General features: G+C 55.4%; 3 protein-coding genes across 7 annotated transcripts in view; all 3 read left to right on the forward strand.

Annotated features, from left to right (window-relative positions):
- HOXB8 (homeobox B8) overlaps nt 1-16,542 on the forward strand; it is a 34,389-nt gene extending 17,847 nt beyond the window's left edge. The window contains exons 3-5 of one of the 4 annotated variants that reach the window (XM_032457837.1): nt 13,559-13,785; nt 14,061-14,532; nt 15,344-16,542. In XM_032457837.1, the coding sequence (XP_032313728.1) occupies nt 14,109-14,532; nt 15,344-15,651 (732 nt within the window). In that variant the 5' untranslated portion in view covers nt 13,559-13,785; nt 14,061-14,108 and the 3' untranslated portion in view covers nt 15,652-16,542. Of the gene's footprint in view, nt 1-11,313; nt 11,331-13,535; nt 14,533-15,343 lie in introns of those variants that run through there. The other 3 variants (XM_032457838.1, XM_032457839.1, XM_032457836.1) reach the window with 3 other exon arrangements.
- HOXB9 (homeobox B9) lies at nt 2,073-7,612 on the forward strand. 2 transcript variants are annotated; one of them, XM_032457833.1, is made up of 3 exons: nt 2,073-2,963; nt 5,634-5,865; nt 6,736-7,612. In XM_032457833.1, exons 1-3 carry the CDS (start codon nt 2,447-2,449, stop codon nt 6,755-6,757), a joined length of 771 nt encoding a protein of 256 aa, XP_032313724.1. In that variant the 5' UTR covers nt 2,073-2,446; the 3' UTR covers nt 6,758-7,612. The 2 variants fall into 2 exon arrangements, with proteins under 2 accessions (XP_032313724.1, XP_032313725.1); XM_032457834.1 differs by having other exon boundaries at nt 2,093-2,963; nt 5,634-7,610.
- A 1,305-nt stretch (nt 16,543-17,847) lies between the features above and the next one.
- On the forward strand, nt 17,848-21,295 carry HOXB7 (homeobox B7). The gene is made up of 2 exons (XM_006176404.3): nt 17,848-18,367; nt 20,450-21,295. Exons 1-2 carry the CDS (start codon nt 17,968-17,970, stop codon nt 20,701-20,703), a joined length of 654 nt encoding a protein of 217 aa, XP_006176466.2. The 5' UTR covers nt 17,848-17,967; the 3' UTR covers nt 20,704-21,295.
- Nucleotides 21,296-21,541: the final 246 nt, after the last annotated feature.

The raw sequence follows: 21,541 nt of genomic DNA on the forward strand, positions 1-21,541 counted from the left end.
GGGCCAGAGTGGGAACCAGAAGGGCTGCGGTCGGAACCCAGCGCCTACACAGCCCGAGTCTTAAGAGCAGCCCGGTGCTGTGACTTTGCCATAAATAAAAAAGCCCCTGCCCACAGTCCACATGTCCTTTTGGGCCCTAATTTATATACTACAGAAAGTCATATACCCAGCCCGCCATGCTTCACAACACCGTTATTTATAGCGGGAGATGAGATTTTTTTTTTCCTGAAGAATATATTTATTACAGGTAAAGCCAACAGCAGACTCCCTATGTCTGGCAAATGGAGAACAGGTGCTTTGCTTTAACTGTGATTCACTCGCTGAGCGCCCAGCTTTCTTGCTGGCGAGTCCAGGGAGCTCCCTTGACTTTCCCAAGCGTCCAACCACTACTTAGAAGAATTTGCATTGGATTTCTGTTTCCCCACTTGGGTCCCATGGAAAAAGCAGATCTTCACGCTGTTTGGTTCCGGATCTGCTGGGCTGTCGCCCTCGGAGAGCTGGGGTGGAAAAGGAGGGGGCCAGCTGGGCGCCGGCATTGATCTTTAAAAAATCATTTTGAAATCGCCATAATGTGAAGAAATATGGCGCTTTGCCCTCGTATTTCACACGTAATGACACGAGATGGCTTCATTTGGAAAGAAAAGCGGGCGGGAGTGTGTCTGTGCGTGTGCAGAGGTGATCCGCAGCCTTCTGCCCGGCAGAGGGGTACATGGCCAAAATGATAAAACCTCAAAATAGAATGGTCTCGCTTTTGTTAAAATGACTGGGCTGGGGCGGCCTATCTTATAAGGGCCAGGATCGGAGTGGGCTGAGAAAATTGGCCCCAGCCTTGCCCCTAAACTGGACCGGAGGAGAATCTGGGCTGTCCAGGGGCCGCATCTCCCTGAGCACCCACACCACAAGAAGCGACTGCACCCAGGGCAGAAGCCGGGGGAGCGACCGCTGGAGATGGGCCAGGAAGCCAGCCGGTGGTCCCAGGGGAGCCCCAGCACAGGGCCGCAGAGCAGATATCAATAAAAACAGGCTGTTTGGAAGCTTCAGTGAGAGTCTGCAAGAAGGAAGGCAGCTGGAGGGTGGGAGACTGACCCTGCAAGGCTCTCTGTCTACGCTGGTGCCCAAGAGCTATACTTGGAAATCCTTCTAAGGCGCAATACCGCGTGAGGAGCCGGCAAGAGAGGCGAAAATTCGGACTCACCTCCCTCCCCACTGGATGGAAAGGGCGCTAACTCTGGACCCCTTCCCACACCTCTGCTCTGTTGACACCTTAGGGAAGTTCCTTAATCCTTTCTGATGTTCAGCTCCCCCATCTGGGCAATTTTAAGGGCCTGGCCCGCTCTTAAGAGGAGGGAAGGAGAAATGGCTGTGTCCCCCCTCCCTTCTTTCCTCTGACTGACCAGGGCCAGAGAGAGGCTCAAGAAACTTAAAGAAGCTAGTTGTATAAAACTCTTTCAGAGGCTCAACTTTCCAGGACTTAATGAATCCCTTTAACCTCATGAGGGTTCTAATTTCAAGACAGCTACATTTTTGGACAAGATCCTTGGACACTCACGTCCTTTTATTCCCCTCTCTCCTCCCTCAGCTACTGAGGGGTCAGGAGAAGCTCCCAGGCCTGTAAACCTCCCAAACTAGTTACAGAAAGCCCCCTCCAAAGCGGACGCATTCTGTAAAACCCCAACTTCTCCCCATCCCTTTTACTTCATCTCCAGTGGCTTTCTGGTGCACTGTTGTTTAATTAACATCTTGTGTCAAGGGGACAGAGAAGAGGAAGCAAGGGCCGGCGGGGTGGGGTGGAGGTGTGTTTGTGGTGGGGACAGGACCACCTCCTCTTTAATTATGCTGTGGGCCTCTCTGGCTGCTCCCCAGGCTGGGGCTGTCCCCTTCCTTCTGCCCTGCTCTCCCTCTCTCCCTCCTGGACCCGCCTGGGGAGAGGGCTCCGCAGCCAGCGTCCCTCCCGAGGCAGCCCGCTGCTTTCCCCTCCGCCTCTCCTCCGCCCCCGCCGCCCCACGTCGAGAACTGCCCCCCTTCCTGCAAAAGAGGGGGGGACGGGAGGCCGGCAGCTCTGGCTGAGGTTACGTGGCCGCCGAAGCCCTGACGTGATAGCACATTGCATCAGCATAAAACAATCCATCCTCGATATGGAATGCGGTGCGGACGGATGACAGCGAGAGCGCAGCCCCCTCGCCCGATTGATTTATGTCGGAGCTGACGCTTTATCAGGCAGTCGGAAAAACTTTGACCAATCATTTTGCAAGGAGCGCTGAGCCGGGCTGCTCCACTGTACTTTGTTGGCTGAGAAGTTGAGCAGGGGGTGGGGGTGGGAGGGTGGGGGGGCTGGGGGGGTCGCGTCCGAAAGCCCTCACACCGGTCTGGGTGCCACCTCTCCCTGCTTGGGCGCCGCGCGCGAGCGCTTCCCTTCCCCCTGCGAGCGCCCGGATAATGTCTGAGAATGTCCATTTCTGGGACGCTTAGCAGCTATTATGTCGACTCGATCATAAGTCACGAGAGTGAGGACGCGCCTCCAGCCAAGTTTCCTTCCGGCCAGTACGCGAGCCCCCGGCAGCCGGGCCACGCGGAGCACCTGGAGTTTCCCTCGTGCAGCTTCCAGCCCAAAGCGCCGGTGTTCGGCGCCTCCTGGGCGCCGCTGAGCCCGCACGCGTCCGGAAGCCTGCCGTCCGTCTACCACCCCTACATCCAGCCCCAGGGCGTCCCGCCGGCCGAGAGCAGGTACCTCCGCACCTGGCTGGAGCCGGCGCCGCGCGGCGAAGCTGCTCCGGGGCAGGGCCAGGCGGCGGTGAAGGCGGAGCCGCTGCTGGGCGCGCCTGGGGAGCTGCTCAAGCAGGGCACGCCCGAGTACAGTTTGGAAACTTCGGCCGGCAGGGAGGCCGTCCTGTCTAATCAAAGACCCGGCTACGGGGACAATAAAATTTGCGAAGGAAGCGAGGACAAAGAGAGGCCGGATCAAAGTAAGTTATAAAAAGTGAGGAAATACCCAGGCCGAAGGCCAGGCGAGGGGGAGGGGAGGGGAGAGGCAATAAACTGCGGACAATGTGAAGGGAAACCGTGGCGGTGGCCCGGAGAGCGAGCCGGGGAGGAGGGAAGAGGGAGGAAGGAAGAGAGGCAGCTGGGTGCCCCAGAAGAGGAGACTGAGGTCGCTGGAGAAGCGCCGCCCCCACTCCTCCAAGTGCAGGAGGGACCCGGAGCGCCTGGGACCTGCTCGCCGCTCTCTCGGCCTTCCTTCCCCCACGCCCCGGAGGCCTGGGCTGAAAGCCCGGGAAGAGGCTGACGACCGCCGGCCGCGAGAGGAGCTGGTGGGGCCCGGGAGGCAGCCAGCGAGGCCGAGAGCCCGCGCGGGCCAGGGCGGGAGAGCACGGGGCTGCCGGGCACAGCGCGGCTGGCAGAGCTCCCTGCGCCACGCGCACACCGTAAAAGCCGGCCAAGGGGAAGTGGGAGGGGGCTCATTAGGATTTTATTTGCGATGCAACAGCTTGGCGGAGGATTGTTCCTAGCAGATCTCCCTCAGTAGCAGCTCAGTGTCCGCAGCCGGCGCCGGGAGGGGCGGAGGAAGCCCGGGACCCGGTGACTGAGCCCCCTCCCCGGATGCGCCGGCCCCTCCCCGGGAGCCTTCCCTCTGGTCGCCCCCTCCCCTCCTTGGCATCCTTGGCCTGGTTGCCGCTTCCTTTTCTGCGGCCCCTGCTGCCCTCCGCGGGGACTCCCTACCCCCAGCCGGAGCTGTCCGCCTCGCGGGGAGTCGCGGAATCGCTTCCGAACTTAGGGGCCCGACCGCCGTCGTGGAGGAGAGATCCCGAAAGGACCCTGGGGAGTGGAAGGGTGGGGAGGAGAGAGGCTTGCGGAGAGGCGGAGAACTTTATCCTCTGAAGGTAGTTTCCCACCATCCCCTACTCCTCCAAAAGCACCCTCGCCAGCACCCCAAGTCTGTCTAATTTCCAGGAGGCTCTGCTACATAAGGGGGTGGGGGGATTCTAGTATTTTTCATTTTTAAGGTGGAGAAGGGTAAATTGGTCGGGGGGGGGGGCTCAGCCCCCAAATGATAACCTTCAGGTCAGTAGGGACAAGTACTCACCCCTTACTCTTTTTGGAGAGTGAGGGTCAGATTTTTTGGTCTCTGCTTGCCCTGCTGGATTTCCCACCAGCAGAGTGGCCCAAAGGCCCTTTGGGGGACCTCTGCCTGCTGGAGGGTAGAGAGCTGCCCCCCTCCCCTGAGGTCTCTGTGAGGTCCCACTACCTCCATCCCTCCAGGTTGAATCACAGGAGCTGGTGTTTGGGTAACACAGGGCTCTTCCCAAACCCTCCCTGTTCACACCCAAACAAATCCCCCACCTCAAACCCCCAAACTCTGCTTGGAAAGTCCATTATTGCAAGGCAGCAGTTTGGCTAGGATCAATTATTAACAGTTTTTTTCCCTCTTTCATATTTAATGCGGCTGCGGGTCCCAGCCCAGGCAATCACATTAAGGAAATAGCGCTGCAAATTGGTAAGACACGGTACTTAGTGTAGGATGAATCAGATTTTTAAAAAAAAAAAATCAGTGCTTTTCATTTGGGGAGAAGGAATCTAGCAGAGTAGTGGCTGTTATTTTTAATTGGCTCTGCTTTATTTGGTAACTTTTCTGAGTTCAGGGGTAAGGAGAAGAGAAGCCTGTATATATTTTTGTTTCCTCTTTTCCCCCTCCTCCACTCAATCACCCCTTTCTCTGTTCCCCCTCACTGCATGAAGCCAGTTGCAGTTAGGTGTGCTGTGAAGGACTTTTGTTACCCCCACATCATCCATGACTCCCCACCTTGTGTCTGGAGCAATCTTGTTTCCCAATTTCCCTGAACTTGCTTTAACCAAACTGCGAGCTGAGCAGGAGTGGAAAAGGAGACTATTGCAACCATAAGTTATCTGTGAGCCCCCAGCGCTCCCTTGTCCACAGGCTGGAGTTGATAAATGGTTGCAATTGGGTTGCATGTGAATTGGAGTGTGCTAGATGTTTGCGTCTCTAAATGTGAACCCATATTTGTGGTGTGTGTGGCGGGGGGCGGGGGGAGACGGCAAGATATCTACGAGACACATGCCTGCTACCATGTGGCCAAGAGACACAAGCTTGTGATCGAGGCATGAGGGTGCACTCAAACTGGACTGGAGGGCCAGGAGGTCTCTTGGCTGTGGCTGAACAGAAGCCACTCTCCTCTCCCCTAGCCCAATCCTTGTCTCTCCTCTCAGACCTGGAGCCAGAACCCTTCAGTCAGCCACCCCTAGTTACTCTGGTAGTGTCATAGCAGGGTAGCTGGGGGACTTTAGCCAGGCTGGGCTCTGACCCGGGTCCTAACCAATTCGGACCCAAATGGAGAAAAAGACTGAGAGAGAACCTGAGGCGGGTGAAGCTCTGAAAGTGCTGAGAAGTCTGGTACATGTTTGGCTCCATCCTGTCCAAATAACTCTCACCTGAAGGTGTCTATAGCAGCTCCTCGCCCATCTATGGGAACTCTTCTGGGAATCTGAAGGCCCCGGTGCCCCCTTTCCCCAGTGCAAGATGGGAAGTGGAGACCAGGGGTGCGCCCTCTTGGAAGGAGAACATGGGGGCCCTTCATCCCCTCTTCCTTTCTTTGATTCTATCGCTGCTTCTCTTTCAGCCAACCCCTCCGCCAACTGGCTGCACGCTCGCTCTTCCCGGAAAAAGCGCTGTCCCTACACCAAATACCAGACGCTGGAGCTAGAGAAGGAGTTTCTGTTCAATATGTACCTCACCAGGGACCGTAGGCACGAAGTGGCCAGACTCCTCAATCTGAGTGAGAGACAAGTCAAAATCTGGTTTCAGAACCGGCGGATGAAAATGAAGAAAATGAATAAGGAACAGGGCAAAGAGTAAAGATCCCCCCTCAAGCCCTCCCCAGCCCTTCCCCATCTCACGCTTATTTATAAGTGATGGCTGCAAAGCCAGTGCCGTCTGGGGTGTATTCAAGTGAATGGGGAAGGGAGTCTTTCTCTTCAAAGTCCTTTTCTGCATCTAGAGCCTCACTCCTTTCCTTTGCTCTTACCCATCCTTCTCTTCTCCCTGGGCCTCAGGAGGAAGTTTGATTGATTTAGAAGGTAGATGTAGTTGGTTACTAAGAAAGTGATGGGCCATAAGGAAAGAGAGCCCTTAGTAGAGTCCCCAGAATCCCTCCTGTTTTTTCTGGAAAGCCCCAGCCCCTCACTTCCAGCCTGCCCGGTCTCCCCCACCCCCCACCGCCGCACCTATCCCAGAGTCACCCAGGGACACTCCAACTGCACACAGCCCAGCAGATACCCGCATGCCTAAAGCCCAGAGCCCTCCGTACTAGTGGGGAAAACTCACAGTCAACACTCAAATCAAGTGACACCTCAAATACAGACCATCACACCCCCAAATCTGGCAGAGCAGCCCACACACCGTCAGACAAGTCCAGGCTCTATCTCTGATGCAATACACACCGAAAACGGGTCTGGAGACACACTCCTGAATGAGGCGCTGCAGCTCAAAGGCTCAGCATGTCTCACCACCATCCCCATGGAATCCTTAACTGTACTCAGCCACAGACTCAAGGGCAAATGGGGTAAACTCAGCTCCCAAACTGGTGGACCAGAAAGGGCGAGGAAAGGCAGCGGTGGTCTTATAAGAGTCTCCTAGGTTTTACGGTGGTATTCCACATACACACATTTTGCTGCAGGAAATGTTTAATTCTGCATGTTGTTTTCCTCTCCTTCCAACAAAAGGAGGTCAAATCGTGGGTCGTGAGCCTTGACAATGTCGTCCTTCCGTTCATCTGTGCCCCGCTTGACAGAGACTGTAGCTTCTCTTGCTCCACACCGGCCCTGAATTCTTCCGCATCCTCCCCAGCTCTGAAATCAACTCTTCGGCCAATCCACCTTGCACCAGCGAGTCAAGCCGCCCCCGTAGCAACCCCCCTCCGCCCTCCATCCCCTGCTAGCTCTACCCCTCCATAGGCAGGAAAGCCTGGTCAAGAGAACCCAATGGAGAATTTATTGTGAATTGATTCCCGGCTCCTTTCCAAAGGCAAGTTATGGAGAACAGGGAGGAGCGAAGGCTCCCTGGCACGCAGAGCTTGACAACGTTCCTCCCGTCCTGCTCAGTCCAACCCATGCGGAGGAGCCCCCGGGCCTGGCAGCTGCTACCCCAGCACAGAAGCGCAGAAACCAGCCCCAGGGCCGGGCTTTACCTGCGGAGTCTCGGGCCTGGATGGCGATCTGTGCGGCTGCTGCGCGCACGCTTCTGGGGAACAGTCCCGCGTGCTAAGGAAAGAGGCAAAATCGCACCTAAGCATTAGGCCGGAGTTTATGCTCAGCTTCTCCCCCACCCCTACCCCACTTCTCCGTTCCCCTCCAATCCCGTGGACTCTTGCTCCTGCTTCTCCCGACCCTGCAAGGGGACATTCCAGTAGAACTTTTTTTGCTTTGTTGGTGGCATTCGTGAAATTGTGCTGTGTTTTGTGATTTCTTTGGGGGTGATTGTCTCGCCTGTTTTCAGTTGTCGCTTATATGGGAGGGTTGTGGGTGGGAGTGGGGTGGGTGAGGGGCTTAGAGCTCTGATTGTTGTTTTGGAAGAAAAAAACATAAAAAGATCAAAAAATATATATCACTCTAGAAATAAATCTCTGCTTGTGTCTTATTCCATCTTGGCTTTCCTCACTTGGCCAGAGGTAGAGATCTTGGTTCGAAGAGGGTGGCTTGGACAAAAGAGTGACTTTTGTGCCCAAGAGGTTTCTCCTTAGACCTTGCAGGCAGTCTTCCTGGTGGAGCTGAGGGCTGGTCCAGACCCAAGCTCCCAAGATCACTGCTTAAATTGATCAAGAGCCTTCCAACAGGAGAGCTGGGAGGCTGGAGGGTCAGAAAACGATAGATGAGTGGTTTGGAGAAGGATCTGTATCTGGGTTTGCAGGGAGCAATGAGACTTTCCTCCTAAGTTGCACTGGAGGCTTGCTACCAACTCCAGAGCCAGAGGGAAGGCAAGGCCTGCCCTGCCACTCCTGGAAGCAGGTCCTCTCTTACCTGGCTGAGAAAGTCACCTTGGTTTGGCCACTTTAAAATATCATGCAAGTGAGGAAGGTGGTAACTTCCTTCTGCTGTTCCCTGCAGCACAGGGACTGGGTGTAGACAGAGGCCTCCAGGAGGCCAGGCTCTCCTTTCTTTTGCTCAAAAAGAATGAACCCCTTCGGGTTTTCAGTCCCCACCTGGAGTTTGAGGCTCCAGTTTGAGCCACAGGGTAGCAGCCTTGGTGTAAGGTGGGTAGAGTTTGGTCGGGGTGGAGGCCTGGGGAGGCAGATTCTACAGGCTGGGAGTGAGGGTTGAATATGAAACAGAAATGCTTCAGGAGAAAAAAAAAAATCCCCTTCCCAGTCGGACCCCAGAACTAAATTCGGTTTCAAAGTGCACCTTTCTGTCCCTCTCAGACTATGGTGTCCCCATCAGAGCCTCATATGGAGAGCGCTGTTCTCGGCAGCCCCGTCATTCTCATCCAGGCGCTGGGATTCCACTTCTAACGGGCTGGCGCTTGGGAGCTGGCCTCCTGCCTGAGCCTCCCATCGGGCCCACCCAGCGGCGCTGCAGTCCGCGGAGACCCTGAGGTTGGGGTAGAAGTAGGGACAAAGCATGACCCGCGGGAAAGGAGCTTGGAAGTAAAAAGGATGGGCCTACCCCTCTCCAGCGAACAGAAGGATGAACCACTCGGAGAGCTAGCAGGAGGCTGGAGAATCGAAGCTCCTGGGTATGGCAGGGCCCAGACCCGCAGCCTCCAAGGAGGGTTCCATTCCGTATATAAAATGAATCTGCCTCTAGAGCTTGTGTAGACTAGGCTCCCTCCCCGTCCTGGGCTCCCAGGAGCCAGCCCGCGCTGAGAGTGAGCGGAGAAGGCCGGATTCCGCCAAGAGGAAGCGCAAAAAGTGAGGCAGGAACTGTACGGAGTGCTGCGGGGCAGGGGCAAGGGCGCCCGGGGAAGCCTCCGGCGACGTCTGAGTCCAGAGCCCGGGGTGGCTTCTTTAAAGACAAACAAAGGCGAAGATGCGGAGGCTCGGAAGCCGGAGATGGGGAAATCTGCTGTCATAAAAGAGACAGAGATTCAGAGAGGGGGACCGGGAGAGTGCGAGACAAGGAGAAGCCGGGAGAGGAATTCAATGCCGTGTGCGCAGCAATAAAAGAATATGACCGCTATAAAAGTTTATAGCGTATAAATTTCTGAAGGTTAAGAAACTAAACAGCAGCAAAGCAAACAGTGAGGGGAAACTTTCCGGAGCTGAGAGAGCCACAGCTGGGCCTGGGCTCCGGGCCTGGCTGGAGAATGGGTGGGTCTGGCTGGGCCGCCCCCACTCTCACCCGCCCGGAACGCGGGGCGCGGGGTTTCCGGGGGCCCCAGGGGGCAAAGAGGGCTGAGGAGGAAGAGGGGAGGGAAGAACACTTTGTTGTCACAAATGCTTCACGGAACGCAACTGGGATTCCGTCTTTGTTCTTTGCACCCCCTCAAATCGGGCGTCATAAAGAGAAGCCCCCGCACGCGCCCGCGCGCGCACACACACACACACACGCAGGACCGGCGGGGCCAGACGTCTGGGCGAGGGCAGCCTCTTGATCCTTTTACAGTCCTGTCCCACTCTCTCAGGCCTCCTTTCCCCCAACAAAAAGCCCAATTGTTTCTCCTCAGAATTTGGAACAATCGTGTTGGATTTGAAAGGTGCTCCGCTCCCCCTTTTACGGGCCATAAACGGCGCACTGCTCGGCGGTCTCCGCCAGAAATTAGGGGCTGGGGGCGGGGGAGCTTACTGCTTCTTTTTCCCTCCCCACTCCCTCGCCTTTAAAAAAAATCTTTTAGCTTATCTGCACAATTTCAAAACCGTTTCCTGATTTCTGATGCCTTTTTTCTCGCCTGCTCTCATTTCCCTCCCCTTCTTCTGCTAATAATGAAAGTTTCTCCGCTGGTCGCCGCGGCGGCTGGCTCTCCGAGAGGCCTGGCGTAGCTAGTTTTTCTCAGGACGGCCGCTAGATGGCACCCTTGCTCCACGTGAAAAGCCCCGATGCGGCAGCTGCCGGGCGCGGGTGGCTGCACCTCGCACCTCAGTCGGCCCTGAATCTACGAACTGAGCGCTATCAGAAGTCATGAATAATTTGCGCGTAATAAAAATATAGGGTTCATTATGGCCGTTCTCCACTTTTTATAGACTTCAAATATAGTGGTGTTATCCCCTCTCTTCCTCAAATGGTCAGTTTTCCCAGGAGGAGGGCTCAGGGCTTCTCATCTTGTTTCTGTATTTGATGGGACAACAAATGCATGAAAAGGGGGAATAATAATAATAACATGAATAGTGGGTCCAAATTAAATAGGAGAATTGATTCGGAAAAAAATGAGATAATCCGGAGAGGGGGGCGAGAGGAAGGTCTGCGGATGCGGGTGAACAGGTCAGGTGAGAGGGGCGAGCGGGCAGGAGAAGGTCGGATGGAGAGGAAGCTGCCCCAACCTGCTGTGGGACTGGCGGGAGAGGGAGTCGGGTGAGCCAGCCCCGGGGTGGAGTTGGGGGCAATTTGGGGGAAACGGATCCGTGGCTTTGGTGGGGATTCGGAGGTGCCCAGAGCCAGCGGGCGGCTCCACACGAACCGAGGCTCTGGAGCCTTTGTATGTGGACCGGGGCTGGGCGGGGCGGCGCCGGGAGACCCAGGCTCGGCGAGGGGCTTCCCTTGAACCGCGAGGTGCGGGGAGGCTCGGCTATTTCCTCGGTTGTTCTGGGCGCTCCAAGTCGGGCCGCCAAAAAGTGTTGTGCTTTCCGGATGGATGCGGGGACAGGCGCGGTGCAGGAAGCAAGGGCTCTGTGCTCCCGGCGTCCCGTAGCTTCAGGTGAGAGTTCAGGGCTCCGTGAGCCACAGCACGGCCCCAGGCAAGCCTGGGGACGCCGATCTCTTCGCAGTTTAGCAGCTGGAGGCCTGGACTCCGGGAATTTTCGTTCTGAGACCGGTGCGCTGTCAGCCTGCCCATAGCCCCTTGGATTCCAAATACTCCACTTCCTCCTGGCCCGGCCCGATCCGTGCCCCCCATCCGGACAAACCTGCGCCAGAAATAGCTATCCGTCTCCTTAAAATTAGCCCCACTGCCAGCCTCTCCTCTCTTCCCCCAGGACCGGGTGCGAAGAGGAAAGTGGAGTTTCTCAACTTGAGTTTCTCTAATAAATCTGCACTCCGTTGGGTGTTTATAAATTATCTCCTCGCTCTTTCTTGTTTTTTCTTATAATAGAAACATTTTCCTTCCATCAGGAATTTCTGGCGCGGTGCAGGGATGATTTAGAACAAGCCATTGAATTTCTGCCTCACCGGTGAGTCCTCAAATCATGACCATAAAATCGCCGGCACTTGATAAAAATGTTCGCTTCGACAACAACTTAACGCTGCCTTCCGCTGCCTCACCGCCCCCTCAGCCTGGCGCTGAAAATTCAAGACTCCGGTTCTCTCCCCTCCTTTTCTCTTTTTTCTCTCTCCCGTTCGGCCTCTCTCCCATTCTCCGGATTCACTTTTGAAGGACCAAGTGTCCCCACTGGTAGCATCCTCTTGGAAAAGGTGATAGTTTCATTTTTACAAATATTGGGGTGAGTGGGATCCCCAAAAATCACCCCTCCAAAAGCAAGCAACTCTCTCGTGAATAAACAATGGATGAATTGAATGTATCTGTAGAGCCTCCACCTTTGTTATTAGAAATTTTCTTTCTCTCTCTCCCCTTTCCTTCCTTCTTTCTGTCCTGTTCTTTTATTTCTTGGCCAGTGAGTCACTCCAGGAGGTCATTGGTTTGGACCCTCAGATTGGGGCCTTCTAAAGCCTGGCCACCATCGCCTCTAGGCCTGGTAGGCTGGAAGGCCAGGAAAGGCAACTGGCATGAGAGTGTGGCACCCAGTCAGCTGGGTCCTACAGTCTGTGTTTCAGGCCCTAGGTCCTCAGGTCTAGAGGGAGAGCAGGGTTTAACTAGAAGTTCCCAAGGGAAGAGGGGAGAAAAAGGGGAATTCAGTGGCCTTGCTGCATCCAAATCCCTTCTACCCCAAGGTCAGTTTAGGTAGTGACAGTAGTTCAAAGGACAGTGAAGGCTAAAAGATGGCCTTCCCCAAAGGTACACACTCTGCAGTCACTGCTCAGGGCAGAGGAGGGCACAGGACAGTGGGCACCAGGGCCAGGCGCCAGGTCCTTGGTTTCCAACAGTGGCCTCCATTGCTCTTTCTTCTCTTTGATGTGCTGATGGGCCTGGCAGTGGCCCTCACCCAAGGGTGCTTTGGAAGGTGTGGAGGACTGGCCTGGGAAGATTGGGAGCCAGCTGGGCATGGTGACTGGGTCCCAAGGCCTGGGTGCAGAACTGGGGCAGCCCAACTAGGTGTCATTCTGCTGGTGGCATCAGGCCCCTCACACATCACACAGAATTGGTCTCCCAAAGGCTTGCTGAGTCCCCTTCTAGGGACCCCCTTCCCATTCCAGCAACGCCCCTTCCAGGCCACCTGAGGTTGTGTAAAACTGCAGAATCACAGTTGCAGGGCAAGCTTTGCTCAGGGCTTCACCTCTGTCCATTAAGCAGAAAGTTTCATCTCCTTCTCTGGGTCCTTCTTCATGCCCTCCAGGACCCCTTCTCCAAAGAAAATCCTTGTTTGTTTGTTTAATGAAGGAAAGTTGGTGACTGGCCTGGGTGGGCCTGAGAGGGGGCAGTTTGGGGGTTCTGGAGAAGGAGTGGGGGCAGGTGCTCCCAGAGCTGAAGGAGGCGGAAAATCTTGCAAAAGTCACCGTTTGCACCGAAAAAAACTCATAATCATTCTCATTTCGGCTTTGTCACCCCCACCGTGCTGCAGTCAGGCGGCGGGGGCGATCGAAGCTGCAGTTTTATAGCTGTAGAGGAAAGAACTCGTAAAATGCTAACAGCTTTTATGCGCTGCGGCATAAACAACAACAGACTCGGCTTTATTGCGTTTTATAGTTTGTTAAAGAGTTTACAGCCGTTTTTTGGGGGCCGGTTACCCAGCCAATTCCCTCCACACGATAGTTAAACCTTTATCAATAATAAGGAAATTGATCATTAAAGCTTTAAATATGACTACCTCGTTTGTTTGAAAATATGTTTAGGAGAGGAAGCTGTATGATTTGATAACTTGTATTAAAATACCAATTACATTTATAGGACCTTTTAAAACTCGGCGCAATTAAACCGTGTTCTTTTACATTTTTCCGAAGCGACCCTGACATTTAAAAACTCCAACTGCCTCGTTAAAATCGCGAAATTAACAGCGTGCCTACGCCTGGCGCGTTGTGTATGTGTGTGCGTGTTTTTTTCCGTGACTCCCCCACATCACTCTTTGGGGGTGGTCTGCGAAGGTATTTGATTTGTTGTGAGGCGAAAGATATCTCATTAATGTAGGTAGTTAAACAGATTTAATCCGTATTCATTCTCTCTCCCCCCTCCCCCTCTCTCCCCCTCTCCCCCTCTCTCTCCCTGGGTGTTTTTTTTTTCCTTCCCCTCCTTTTTTTTTTTTTTTTTTCCGCTCTCTCCTCACTCCCTGGCGCTCTCTCGCTCTAGCTCTCTCTCTCGCTCGCTCTCTCTTGCTCTCACCCTCGCTCTGCGTTCTGTCCGGGAGGAGTACGGAGAAGCCAATAGGATGCGGGGTCTCTAATGGATGCAAATGATCATGAAAAGACAGTGCAAAATATGAAACAACTCATTTGCAGGGAAGTAAATCACCGAAAACTGTTTATGAACTGGCATCCCTTCTTCGAAATGTAAAGCGAGGACCTCTTTAAGTGGCGGTATATTTTTGTTTGGGGGGTGGGGGGTGGGGGGAGGGCGAGTGAGCCGCGGCTGCCATGCAAGCTTAGACTTTTGGAGGCTTCGCTGTCCTTTTCTATTCCTGGAAATCACAAAAAGTGTGGTGGCTTCGAGATCTTCTTCGCCTTTTCTTTCTTTTCTTCCCCCCCCCCCTTTCCCTCTCCTTTCCTGGCGAGGGTGACTAGGAGCCGGCGAATCCGCGTTTTTTTTCTCTCTCTCTCCCTCCCTTTCCCCCTCCCCACCCCCTCCCCAACAGCCCCCAACTACAGCCGCCGCCGCCGCCGCCGCCTCAAAATTCAATAAAATGAGCTCTTATTTCGTCAACTCACTGTTCTCCAAATACAAAACCGGGGAGTCCCTGCGCCCCAATTATTATGACTGCGGCTTCGCCCAGGACCTGGGCGGCCGACCCACCGTGGTGTACGGTCCCAGCAGCGGCGGCAGCTTCCAGCACCCGTCGCAAATCCAGGAGTTCTACCACGGGCCGTCGTCGCTGTCCACGGCTCCCTACCAGCAGAACCCGTGCGCCGTGGCGTGCCACGGGGACCCCGGCAACTTCTACGGCTACGACCCGCTGCAGCGGCAGAGCCTGTTCGGTGCGCAGGATCCAGACCTGGTGCAGTACGCCGACTGCAAGCTCGCCGCCGCCAGCGGCCTGGGCGAGGAGGCCGAGGGTTCGGAGCAGAGCCCGTCGCCCACACAGCTCTTCCCCTGGATGCGCCCTCAAGGTGAGCTCGCGTCGGGGCCGGCGGGGGCAAGGGAGACCAGGGGCCCAGGCCAGGCAGGGGGCCGGGCAGGCCGGGAGCGGTTCTTCCAGCTCCTGGAAGACCTGCTTGCTCCTTTCAGATAGCCTCCCCCTCCTTTCCTTCCTTCCTTCTTCCCTTCCTTCCTTCCCTCCCTCCCTCCTTCTTTCCTTCCTTCCCTTCTAGTTTTTTTGTTTCCCTTGAAGGAGGTCGCTAAGCGACATTTCCTGAATCCATAAACCCCTCACCCTGCCTGACTTTTCTTCTTATTCCCCTCCTTTTTTTCCCTTTTACTGTTTTATGGGGGGTAGTGGAGAAAGGGTGGTGGGAGTGGGGGCGCTCAACTTTTGCACTTCTCAATTGCTTTATAGTTTAATTACCCTGAAGAAACTTTTCTTCTGGGGCAGAGGCTCTGGGGGCTTTTCAAGGTGGGTCCATTCGTCCCCATCCCAGCTTTTTTATTCTTATTTTTCCCCCTCCTTCACATCCTTCCTTCTAAAGTTTATGGCACTTTTAATAGATTCAACCATCCCCGCCCAACTCTCTGGTGCTGGTTACCAGGGGAGGGGGCTCCCCTTTCTGGCTCCCTTAGATTCAGTGGTGTCTGATCCCCCTCACCCCCCCCTCCTCCGCTGACCGCGGCCTCCCAGCGCCCCCGCCCTGCGCGGGGTAGAAGGTCCCCTGCCCTTATTATACTGGTCTCCTAGGCTGGTTCACGAATCTTCCAACCTTCTCCGTCTCTGCCCCCTCCCCCACCCTCCCCTCCCCTCTGTCTCGCCCTTTCCCCCATTCCCAGCAGCCGCCGGACGCAGGCGAGGCCGACAGACCTACAGCCGCTACCAGACCCTGGAGCTGGAGAAGGAGTTCCTATTTAATCCCTATCTGACTCGCAAGCGACGGATCGAGGTATCGCATGCGCTGGGACTGACTGAGAGACAGGTCAAAATCTGGTTCCAGAACCGGAGGATGAAGTGGAAAAAAGAGAACAACAAAGACAAGTTCCCCAGCAGCAAATGCGAGCAGGAGGAGCTGGAGAAACAGAAGCTGGAGCGGGCCCCGGAGGCGGCGGACGAGGGAGACGCGCAGAAGGGCGACAAGAAGTAGGCTCCAGCTGGGACTGCCAGGGCCGCGGCTGCCCTGCGTCCGCAGGTCCCCCGACCGCGCCGCCGTCGCCTGCCCCCGCCCAAGAGAGCTCTGGCCCCGCGAGCGGGGCCGGGAGCCTGGCCTCCCACCGCAGCGTCCCCGCCGCGCCAGTCCCCGCTAGTGGTAGTATCTCGTAATAGCTTCTGTGTGTGAGCTACCGTGGATCTCCTTCCCTTCTCTTGGGGGCCCGGGGGGCAAAAAAAAAAAAAAAAAAAGGATTTCAAGCAAGGACTCCCTCGCCCTGCGAGGGTGAGCGGCTGCGGCCTGGCTGAGCACCCCCCATGCCCCCGCCCCGTGTAAAAAGCCTCCTTGTGCAATGGTCTTTTTTTCCTTTGAACGTGCTTCTTTGTAATGACCGAGGTACTGATTTCTGCTAAGTTCTCCCAACAACATGAAACTGCCTATTCACGCCGTAATTCTTTCTGTCTCCCTCTTCTCTCTCTCTCTCTCTCTCTCTCTCTCTCTCTCTCTCTCTCTCTCTCTCTCTCTCTCTCTCTCTCTTCTCTCGTCCTCATTTCCCCCTCCCACCCCCTCTCCCCGCTGCCCTCCCTAGCTCGCTGCCTTTCTCTCTGGCTTCTCTCTTTTCCCACCCCCCCCACCCCCGCTTTGGTTTGACAATTTCGTCTTAAGTGTTTCTCAAAAGAGGTTACTTTAGTTAGCATGCGCGCTGTGGGCAATTGTTAAAGTGTTCTTAGGTTTACTGTGAAGAGAATGTATCCTGTATCCGTGAATTGCTTTATTGGGGGGAGGGAGGGCTAATTATATATTTTGTTGTTCCTCTATACTTTGTTCTGTTGTCTGCGCCTGAAAAGGGCGGAAGAGTTACAATAAAGTTTACAAGCGAGAACCCGAGACTGGCCCGGCCCGCGCTCCTCATTTGCTCCTGGCGCCTTGCAGAGCTGGGGGGAGCCGGTCACCGAGATTCTGCGCCCGCCAGGGCAGGCCAGGCCAGGCCGCGGAGAGGAGGAGGCGGGGGTTGGAGGCAGGTGGTGCAGTCTCTTGGCCCAGGGGCGCAGGGGGTGAGGGAGGCGGCTGCGCATGATTGGAGGAGAGAGGAACGAGGGAGGGGAGCCAAGAGAAACCCCCTCCCTTCTCATTCAAAGGCTGCCGGGCCCGGAGACCCTAGCGCCCAGGCCACGCTGGAGAGATGCGCCTGGGCTGGTGGCTGTATCCTCCCACTTCCTCCTTTGTTTTTGTGTGCCCTCTCCTGCATGTGTGTGGGCGTAGGGGTTGGTAAAGGTGTAGTGCTGGGCTGCTAAACAAGCTTATACTTTTATTTTTACTGGACTCTGGTGGGGGGAGCAGGAGAAGAGAGATGCCCTTCCCTGCCTCTCCCTTTCTGAGACTTGGCCACCTTCGCCCAGCTCCGAGGTGGTGGCTTGCAGCCTTCCTTCCTTTTGCTCCCTTTGCTTCTCTGGCAGCCAAGCTGACTGAGGCATCCGCCTCCCGGAACCAGGAGAGAAGCATACCGGGCTGCCCTCCTCCCTTCCTTTTTCTTCCCACCCACCCCACCCCCTTCCTTTTTAAATTTTCAAACCTTATTTTTCTTTTAGCCACCAGAAACTGCAGCATCTCATGCCTGTGGGCTGGATCCCGCGACTTTGGGAGCACCCACGAAACCTCACTCCATCCCTGCCTGTCTGTCTGGGGCAGAGAGAGAGAGAGAGAGAGAGGAGAGAACCATGAGGCCAGGCTCACCTCTTTCCTCACCTTGGGACAAACGGACCAAGTCTGGACCAAGTTCCCCCAGAGGCCCAGCCAGGCTGAATCGGTCCGGATTAATAAAGACCTGAACTGCCCCTACTCATCCACCCGGTTATGTGCAATCCCTGCGTTTGTTTCTCGCTGGGTAACGGGCTGGGGAGAATGGGTGGGGGGCAGGCGGTGACAACACGGATCGCTCTCGGAGGTATTTATTTTCCCTTCCACTCAATCCCTTCCTCCCCAAATCTCGCCTGCAAGCTGCCTCCAGCCCACAGGGGTCGACAGAGGCCCTTGAGCCCCCCAGCCCCAATCCACAGGGCTTAGCTTTCCCATTCATTATTGATTATATTTTATAAATCCAACGCCACACAATTTTTTCCACATTACCGGGAGCCGTGGGGAGGCTGCCCAGCCATTGGCCGAGGGGGCGTCACGTGGGCGGGGTCACGTGGTCCAGAGAGGAAAAAGGGGGTCCTTTTTGGTGTAAATCTGGACTCTAATTCTGTAATATATCAAGGAATCTCGTAAAACCGACACTAAAACGTCCCTGCCTACAAATCATCCGGCCAAATTATGAGTGCATTGTATTATGCGAATGCTTTATTTTCTAAATATCCAGCCGCAAGTTCGGTTTTCGCTACCGGAGCCTTCCCCGAACAAACTTCTTGTGCGTTTGCTTCCAACCCCCAGCGCCCGGGCTATGGAGCTGGTTCGGGTGCTTCCTTCGCCGCCTCGATGCAGGGCTTGTACCCCGGCGGGGGGGGCATGGCGGGCCAGAGTGCAGCCGGCGTCTACGCGGCCGGCTACGGGCTCGAGCCGAGTTCCTTCAACATGCACTGCGCGCCCTTTGAGCAGAACCTCTCCGGGGTGTGTCCCGGCGACTCCGCCAAAGCGGCGGGCGCCAAGGAGCAGAGGGACTCGGACTTGGCGGCCGAGAGTAACTTCCGGATCTACCCCTGGATGCGAAGCTCAGGTAACGCCGCGCACCGAGCCGTCCCGAACCGTCCCGAGCCGCAGTGGCCCGGGCACATTCCCCGGAAGGCGCCCCCTTCCTGGCCAAGTGCCCTTCTCCGCGTCCAGAGTGCTCCCGGCAGGAGGTCGGCCCTTGGGGACGCGGCACCCCCAGGGCCGGGACCCGGCGCGCCGCCCCCACTCCCATTTTTTGCTTGGTGCTCTCAGGCTCGCTCTGCTTCCCTGGCGGATCCCTCTCCGCCTCTCCGCCGACGCCGCGGCGCTCTGAGCTCCCAGCCCACCCCCCACCCTTCCTCCTGGCCTTTTAGCTTTAAATATTTATCAGCCGCGCCGGCACGGGCTGGAGACGAGGCCGTTTGTCTTGCGGAGGAAGGCTGGGGTTTGCAGAGAATAGCCATTAGGGTTTTCCCCCTCCCTTCTCCCTTCCCCAGCCAGGGATTTCAACTCTGGGTGTGTCCCCCAGCCCCAGCTAGGATAAGGTCTGAGGAGGGGGCCGCAACGCTGAGCAGCTCTCCCCTCCCCCTTTCTACCCAGCCAACCCTGCTCCCCCATTATTCCCTTCTGGACATTTAGAGGTGGGCTCTAGAGGCCTGGCAGGAGGAGGGAGTGTGAGAGGAGATGAGGATCCAGCCAGGGACACACAGCCACGGAGGCAGGTGGAGAGAGTGGGGCTGAGGCCAAGAGAGATGAGGCTCCTGACCCCCCAGTGAACTTGGGTAGGGGGAGGCAGGACAACTAGAGAAAGAGGCAGAGTTCTCAGGAGATTACAGCTGGCTTCCTCAGGTGCCCTTCCTAGCATCCCTGGAGAACTGGCTAACAAGTTTGCAAGTATCATTCCAGAAGGGTTAATGTCCTCTTGGGGGAGAGACTAGGACTCCAAGGAGTCAAATTAAGAGAGAGTGCAGGCCACTGAGGCGGCTTCTGTAGAAACTCCGAAAGACCAGGGGCTCCATGGGGCCTGCTGACAAGCCTGTCCCAGACATCCTTCTTAATTCTGCCTGGACTCAGGGGCCAACCTCAAGGTCCAGAAGACCCAAGACTTGTCAGAGGGTCCCAGTCCAGCCAGAGTTGAGGGCCAGAAGAAGTCCATGTCTTCCACCATCAGTATTAGTGGTCATGGTCCCCGTTATCTGCTCCATAATTCAACTGCCTTTCCAGCTGATTTATTAAAGCCTCAATTTTTCTGCTCATGAACATTTCAGCTTGGCTTTTATCTGACTTGAAATTAGGGCCCCTCCTCCCACTATCTCCTTCCCAGGAGGGCTGGCACCAGCACAACTTCCCGAAAGCCTCCTCAGGGTTTTGGGCCTAAACTGGGAAGCCCTCCCCTGCCGTTGAGTCCCTACCACCCAGATATTGAATGTTCCACCCCAACCCAGGTGGCTATCTCTTCTCTTCCCCTGTACCTTCCTGGAGGCCCAAAGATTGCTTGGGAGAGCTGGGTTGGCTGGGCAGGTGGGTAGACAGGACAGCCTGGCCCTGTCTGAACCTCAGTCAATCACTGGAAAATAGTTATCAGAGGGCAGCTGCCTTTAGACCAACTCCACACTCCAAGGAAATCTGCAAATTCTCAACTTCTCATTCCACAACAGGCAGGGGGAGGGGGAGAGGACTGGACCTCTGAGGCTCTTTGTCTCCTATTCTTTTGGGGGAAAGCCCTCTGGCCAGGCCTAGAGCCCCCACTCCAGGGTTACTTGCATGGTTTTTATTATCCTTTACTCTGAAGACCATCAGAGTCAGCATCCAAAAGGGGAGGCTTGGGGTTCCTGGTCCTGAGGGTGATGGAAGGATTAACCAACTGCCCTTCATCCCACATGCACCCCTTAGGTGCAGGGCTTCAGGAGCCAGTTAGACCTTGGGAAGACTTCCTGGGTGGAAGATGGGAATGTTTGCCTTGGGAGGTCTGCATGTTGAGGGAAGGAGGGGGCATGGGCTAGGGTATGGAAAGTGACAATTTGGTTTAGCGGGAAAATAGGCTTTCCAACTACTGACCCAAGAGCACATACAGGGTCGAAGAGGGAAGCGAACACTCTTATGGCTCTTTCCGCATTCACTTGTTTTTCTCCTGTAAATCTCTGCGCAGGGACTGACCGCAAGCGAGGCCGCCAGACCTACACCCGCTATCAGACCCTGGAGCTGGAGAAAGAATTTCATTACAATCGCTACCTGACGCGGCGGCGGCGCATCGAGATCGCGCACGCGCTCTGCCTCACCGAAAGACAGATCAAGATCTGGTTCCAGAACCGGCGCATGAAATGGAAAAAGGAGAACAAGACCGCGGGCCCCGGGGCCACCAGCCAGGACAAGGCTGAGGTGGAGGAGGACGAGGAAGAGTGAGGGACGGGGAAAGGGCAGAGGAAGAGAGAGATGAGAAAGGGAGAGAGCGAGAAGCCCAGCTCTGGGAACTGAACCAGGAAACTCAAGTCAAATAGGGAGAGAAAAAAAAAAACTATTTAAAGGCAAAGCAGTTAAAATTTTTTTAAGGAGAGAAGGTGAAACTGGTTTCTTAACACTGAAAAAAAGATACTACCTATAGGAAAGTCTGTCGGGTGGGTTTGTTTTGTACAGTATGGGAAGGACATCATCTACCTGTTCTGTAGCTTTCTGGAATTTGCCTCCTCTTTTCTATGTCGCTAATTGTAGGATCTTCGTAAAATCCTGCTGTTTTGTAAGCCCCCTCTTTGATGCTGTCTTTGTGCTCTGTGTGTCTGGACTAACGTGTGTGGTTCCTCGCCTTCCTGAGCCCCCGCCTTCCCAGTAGGGGCACTAAAGGGGCCTTAGGGAGCCCCAAGGACCCACGGACTAGCTCGAGTGTCCCCTCTGTGTGCATGGCCTGCTGGCTGCTCCTTGCCCCTGCCAGCCCCTGTGATCCTCTTTACATTCTATGTGTATCTGAAGGATGGAGAAATAAAAAGCAATTAAAAATAAACAGATGCCCTATTTTCCATGTCTCCCTAAGGCTGGAAGAGGGTTAGGGTTAGCCATGCATCCCAGTGGCCCCCTGCACCAACTTTTTCTGCCCATGTGCTGGGGTCTGCTCTTTTTTCTGGGGCCCCTTGCTCTGCGGGCTGCCGACTTGTGAACCTGATATCACACATTCCCTTCATATTCTTTTACACACATTGACACACAAAGGCACACAATCACACATATTTACAGGCTGACATTGCACATA

The sequence above is a fragment of the Camelus ferus genome, chromosome 16 (genome assembly GCF_009834535.1).
Source record: "Camelus ferus isolate YT-003-E chromosome 16, BCGSAC_Cfer_1.0, whole genome shotgun sequence".
NCBI classification, from domain to species: Eukaryota; Metazoa; Chordata; class Mammalia; order Artiodactyla; family Camelidae; genus Camelus; species Camelus ferus.

Excerpts from the sequence above, each read along its gene's own strand:
- HOXB7 (XM_006176404.3), top strand. The coding sequence starts at position 17,968 with ATGAGTGCATTGTATTATGCGAATGCTTTATTTTCTAAATATCCAGCC. Across the intron at positions 18,368-20,449 it reads CCCCTGGATGCGAAGCTCAG|GGACTGACCGCAAGCGAGGC; the intron begins GTAACGCCGCGC and ends ATCTCTGCGCAG.
- HOXB9 (XM_032457833.1), top strand. The coding sequence starts at position 2,447 with ATGTCCATTTCTGGGACGCTTAGCAGCTATTATGTCGACTCGATCATA. Across the intron at positions 2,964-5,633 it reads CAAAGAGAGGCCGGATCAAA|CCAACCCCTCCGCCAACTGG; the intron begins GTAAGTTATAAA and ends CTTCTCTTTCAG. Across the intron at positions 5,866-6,735 it reads AATAAGGAACAGGGCAAAGA|GAGGTCAAATCGTGGGTCGT; the intron begins GTAAAGATCCCC and ends TTCCAACAAAAG.